This window comes from Priapulus caudatus, unplaced genomic scaffold, assembly GCF_000485595.1.
Source record: "Priapulus caudatus unplaced genomic scaffold, Priapulus_caudatus-5.0.1 Scaffold347, whole genome shotgun sequence".
Classification (NCBI taxonomy): Eukaryota; Metazoa; Priapulida; class Priapulimorpha; order Priapulimorphida; family Priapulidae; genus Priapulus; species Priapulus caudatus.
The window spans coordinates 124,163-130,328 of record NW_014577408.1 but is presented as its reverse complement, the minus strand read 5'-3'; the positions used below and the strand labels follow the sequence as shown (position 1 = coordinate 130,328).

Below are 6,166 nucleotides of genomic sequence, written 5' to 3'. Positions count from 1 at the left end.
GCCAGAAATATAATGTTTTTAATATTTATTATTATAATTCATCAATTATTGTTAGCTATTATTATTTATTATACTATGATTTATCACATTTAATATTCTCGTTAGAAGAAAGAGTTGAGAGACAGCAAATATGGCTGACTTAAAACCTATTAATCATACTAATATTATAGTTTCATTGCTATATTATGTGCTTTTACATTGATTAAATAAACTCGTTTATTCTTCTCGCGTGCGCGGTGACTCACGATCGGCATATCCCATTATATCGAGAAACGAATCTGCGTCGTAACTTTGCTTTGAAATGAAACGAATTCCTGCCGAGAAGCTCGAATGTGCACAGCATTGCGAGCGCGCATAGTCCGCATAAAGACGATCGGTCCGCGAGCGAGCGAGCGCGAACAGAGAGTTGCAACAAATTCCATATAAGCTGCTAAAACGACGAGGTGGAGTCTACCAGTGCAGATACAAACATAGCTGTGGCGCGTGTGTATTAGCAGGTTCTCTAGAAGGGATTTAATGCGCGACTAAGGCGACTTTGCTGAGATTACATAGTCTCCGTTTATAATTATGCAGCGGGCGCCCTCTCGGCGCAGCCTCCCTCTATATACGGCCAATAATCCGTCATTAGTCTGCAGCTGTAAGAAAAATGTTTTTTATAAAACAGAAAATAACAGCTTGCGAATCTGCCTTGTTTAGTTTTAGAGTTGCTACTAAAAGAGAAATAGGCGTGTGTTGTCGTGTGGTGTTTGTGTGGTGGTGTGTGTTTTGTTGTGTGGGTGTGTGTGGCAGCGCGCGTGTGTGTGTTGTGCGTGTGTGTGTGTGTGTGTGTGTGTGTGTGTGTGGTTGTGTGCGCGCGCGTGTGTGTGTGTGCGTGCGTGCGCGTGTGTGTGTGTGCGTGCGTGCGCGCGTGCGTGTTACGCGGAGAAACGCCGGAGAAATCTCTGACATATTTATTGGCGTCTGCAACCGAAGCGGGTTTATATGTTTATGATAAATATTTAGTCGATTAATTGAGATATACGCGAGAATGCAATTAGAACGCGGGCTGTGGATAAAGCTGCGACGGGGGCGAGCCACCGTCAATGCTGAAACCAGCCGCAGAACAGCAGCGATTGCAAATAAGCGTCACATGAAAAAAACTCGGGAGAAATCGGAGAAATATTGGCGCCAGGGTCTGGGATAAGTCCCCCGTGTGCGGGGGGATATATTGAGTATATTATTATAGCGAGGCGGGAATCGACGCTGGTTTACTGACGCTGGACCTCTGAGAAAGATCGTTTCTTCTGGAGCGAGCTAGACCGCAAGTTCTTCCGACATAACCGCAATATTATCAGTATCAAGCGCACAGTATGTTGACGGCAAGAAGTGAAAACGTGGAAAGTGACCGCTGTACACGGTTGCTGCCCGCTCGAAGTGACCGCTGTACACGGTTGCTGCCCGCTCGAAGTGACCGCTGTACACGGTTGCTGCCCGCTCGAAGGATACAAAAACAGTAACCGCTGGCTGCTTTCAGTAACTGGTCGTTGTGTACAGTGCTATCACGGCACCATCGGAAGGTTTTTATATGATTTAGTACATCATGACCGCTATGAACAGGTTGCCGTTCTATTGAGGTGACTGCTAACCAAATTAGCTGCGTTCGACTGTTCTCAAATACAATCGTTACATCATATAGAGATAATGTCGGATTGCACTGTCTCGATCCCAATTCTTCTTCCTGCCCTCCTCCTCCCCCTGATCATCTGCTTCCCTCTCGCTTCCTCTTCACTGTCTCCCCTCGTCCCCTGCGCGCCTTCTCCTTCTTCCCTTCTCCTCCCTTCCTCCTTTTCCCTCCTCCTCTCTCATTTTGCCACCTTGCTTCTCCTCCTCCCCTCCTTCCTTCCCCTCCTCCTCTTATCGCAAATAACCCGGCGGGTACAGTAATCGCATTTTTATAGGGCTTCGTCACCGGAACAATTTCCGTTTGCGCAAAACATATAGCTGATATCAGCTGACCTCGGGAGCCAATCAGATGCCCTCGTCGGTGCGCTCACTCAGTCGACAATAACTCGACAAAACTCGTGAGGTTTAAAGGTCAAACGTACCGACACCGCGCAGATCTGCGTAACAGCACCTTCGCGCTGCATAATTCATGCTGCAAATCATGAGCGATACAAGTTCTCTACTGAATTTAGAAGTCGGTGCCACATCCCGGGCCGTCCTCCCCGAATAAAACATCGTCATGCTTTCATCGTGGTCACCTCCATCGGCGAGTCACCAGACCAGCTCATAGCTCAAGGTGACAGCTCGCCTACAGTGTCAAAGCATTTCACAGCCACTCGTAGAAACTCGGCAAACATCGCAGTTCGTTGTGCATGCGTGTCGACGTAGAAACTATGTACCGGACATGCTAAGGTTCCATGGCATCTATAAATTTTTATGCGCGTAGAGAAATTGGTGACCTTGCAAGGATAGAAGAGAGGGTTGGGACATATCCTCCGCAGCGGGTGACCTTGCGCGAAGGTCACGCAATCTATAGCTAAAGGTTAAATGCGCGTCGATGCGAATTCAACACGATAGGAATTTAGGATCAAGCACGATGACCGCTGATTGGTGGCTCAAGCAAAAAATTGGTTTTTCAAGGACTGCAAAGGTCAACAACAAACGTGATTGTTCTAGTTCGATTTTATCACTATAATTTTCTAAATTTCTAACACGGTAAAATGAGCTTATCCGCGGTTAAATTATGTGTAACACGGCTTCTGATTATAGGTAAAAGGGCTTAAAAATTATTTTTTTACTGCGGTAGAAATCATTTAACCGCGGTAAAATTATAGCCCTTTTACCCAATCAGAGGCCTTGTTGCACATATAGTTTAATACACAAATACACAAATAGTTTAACCGCGGTTAAAATAATTCATCCTCATATAATTATTTCTAAGTTGGATGGCAACTACACTCGGCGAGCTCAGTGGGCGTGTTGTTGGGTGACGAGAGATGCACGGAGTTTTCCTCGAATCAGTCGCAAACTAGAAATAGGCGGTTAAACGGGAAATAAGCGGATAAATGGGAAATGGCGTGTTTATCAACTTAACGATCCTAGTATACTGATGGAGTGTCGTTTTATTGCAGCGCTGTTAAAACGCTCGTTTTAAACGTGTCAGAATCTTTATTACTCAAATATATTGCTAGATAATGATAGCTATGTTATTCTTTTATATTATATATATATATATGATATATATATATATGTATATTTATTTATTTATTTATTCATTTATTTGTTTAGTCATTTATTTATTTATTTATATCTATTATTTATCACATTTTTATAGTTCTCGTTATGAAGAAAGAGTTGAGAGACACAAATATGGCTGACCTGTACCTATGAATCATATAATTATTATAGTTGTCATTGCTATATATGGTGTTGTTACATTGATAAAAACTCGTTTCTCTCTCGCGTGCGCGTGACTCACTCGCATTCATTTATCGAGAAACGATCTGCGTGTAACTTTGCTTGGAAATGAAAGCGAATTCCTCCGAGAAGCTCGAAGTGCACGCATTGCGCGCATTCCGCATAAACAGTCGGCCGCCGAGCGAGCGAGCGCGAGAGAGAGTTCAACAATCAATAAGCTGCTAAAAACGACGAGGTGGAGTACGCAGCAGATACAAACATCGCTGTGGCGGCGTGTGTATTAGCAGCTCTCTGAAGGGATTTAATGCGGCGACTATAGCGATTTGCTGAATGTATAGTCTCCGTTTATAATTAGGCAGCGGGTCCCCCTCGCGCGCCTCCCTCTATATACCAATAATCCGTCTATTAGTCTGCAGTGTAAAAAAATGTTTTTAGAAAATACAGGCTGCGATCGCCTTGTTTTAGTTTAGAGTTGCTACTAGAAAGAGAGAGATAGCGTGTGTGTGCGTGTGTGTGTGTGTGTGTGTGTGTGTGTGTGTGTGTGTGCCGTGCGTGGCGCGCGTGCGTGTTACGCGAGAAACGCCGAGAAAATCTCTGACATATTTACTTGGCGTGCTCAACCGAAGCGGGTTATGCATGTTATGATAAATAATTAGCTCGGATTATTGAGATATAACGCCGCAAGAATGCAATTAGAACGCGGGCTAGTGGATAAAGCTGCGAACGGGGCGAGCCACCGGTCAATGCTGAAACCAGCCGCAGAACAGCCAGCGATTGCAAATAAGCGTCACATGAAAAAAAACTCGGAGAAATCGGAGAAATATTGGCGTCCAGGGTCTGGATAATCCCCCTGTGCGGGGATTATATCTGAGTATAATTATTATAGCGATTGCGGGAATCGACGCTGGTTAACTGACGCCTGGACCTCTGAGAAAGATCGTTTCTCCTGGAGCGAGGCTAGACCCAATTCTTCTCGACATAAAACCCAATATTATCATATCAAGACGCAGTCAGTAAACTATGAGCAGTAAGGAAAACGTGGGAAAGTGACCGCGTACATCGTTGCTGCCGCGCTCGAGGTGACGCGCTGTCACACCTGTGCCTGCCCGCTCTGAACGATGACCGCTGTACACGGTTGCTGCCGCGTCGAAGGAATACAAGAAACAGTAGACCGCTGGCTGCTTTGCAAGTAACTGTCGTTGTGTACCGTCTATCACGGCAGCCATCGGAAGGTTTTTATATATTAGTAGCATCCAACCGCTATGAACATGTCGCCGTTCTATGAGGTGACTGCTAACCAAATAGCTGCGTTCGAGCCTGTTCTCCAAATCCAATCGTTACATCATATAGAGATTATGTCGATGCACTTCTCGATCCAAATCTTCCTTCCTGCCTTCCGTCTCCTCCCCTCTGATCACCTAACGCAATCTTCTCCACTCTCGCTTCTCTTCACATGTCTCCCCCTGCCCCTGCGCGGCTCTCTCTCTTCTTCCCTTCTCCTCCTTCCTACCTTTTTCCCCTCTCTTCATTTTGCGCACCCTGCTTCGTCCTCCCGCGCTCCTCCTTCCCCTCATCCTCGCTCATCGCTTTTCGACACCTTGCTCTCAGTCCTCCACTCCTTCCTTCCCCTCCTCCTCCTCTCAGCTTTTCTCCCACCTTGATTCCTCCTCGCCCCCTTCTTCAGCCCCCTCCTCGCTTTCCTTTTCCCACCTTGCTTCTTCCTCCACCGTATTGCCTTCCTTTCCACCTCCTCCTCGCTCTCTTTTCTCACCTTGCTTCCCTCCTCCCCTCCTTTCTTCCCCTCCTCCTCGCTCTCCTTTTCCCACCTTGCTTCCCTCTCCCCTCCTTTTTCTTCCCCTCCTCCTCTCTCTCCTTTCCCACCTTGCTTTCCGTCATCTCATCCTCCCCTGCTCGCTCGCATGGTCAAATGCAGCGAAGGTTGCTTAGATTCCCATTGTCGACAAGAGTCGCGATGCTCTCAGAGAGGAAACATTGTGCGATTTGAGATTGTGTCCGATTATTTTTGCGCGCGACGGAAAGGTTGGAGAGTTTTTCGCGTCTACGATCGGATAATCGGCGGGATCTGAGCAAAGCGTCAACGCACTCAGCGTGTGTGGGAGACAGCCGACTGACAAGATGAAGCCTAGAACAAACACACAGGCCAGCGCTGGCGGATAGGATGCTACTGCCTGCGTGCATATATCAGATATTCTAATATTTCTCGCTGCTATGCCCTAATCATCTCAGACAACACATTCGTTATCTCTCTAGCGAACCCTACTCTCTACTTCCATCTTTCCCGTTTCCTTTTCCTCCTTTCCCCTTCCTCTTTTCCTGCTTTTTTCCTCTCTGCTCTCTCTTTTTTCTCCTCACTCCTCGGCGCCGTCTCTTTTTCCCCTGTCTCTCTAACTAACTTCCAATCCCTCTCTCTCGCGCTCCGCTCCTCACAATTCTCATAAATCTCTAATACGCCACTTGTCGCCTCTTCAATAGCACCCTTCTTTAAACGGACAACGGAAAACTGTAACTAGGCGTAAACATGCTGCGTAAAACATACTGCAGCAGTCTCTCAAGCGCGCGCTATCCGTCCACTCGTCTGCTGGAAGCCGTGCGGCCGTGCCTGTTACGGCGCAGCCAGCTCCGCGCACTAGCATATAGGATGCTAAGTATATATATATATAGATATATATATAATTATAAACTTTCTGTGTGATGTGTTTGTGTGTGTGTGTGTCTGTGTGTGTTGGGTTGTGTGTTTTGTATGTGT

The 6,166-nt window shown here is 46.4% G+C and overlaps 1 protein-coding gene across 1 annotated transcript in view; it reads right to left on the bottom strand.

Annotated features, from left to right (window-relative positions):
* LOC106809350 (protein PFC0760c-like) overlaps positions 1-2,126 on the bottom strand; it is a 10,489-nt gene extending 8,363 nt beyond the window's left edge. Inside the window, exon 1 of the mRNA XM_014812414.1 lies at positions 2,085-2,126. Within this exon, the coding sequence (XP_014667900.1) occupies positions 2,085-2,126 (42 nt within the window). The remainder of the gene's footprint in view (positions 1-2,084) is intronic.
* Between the last annotated feature and the right edge of the window lie 4,040 nt (positions 2,127-6,166).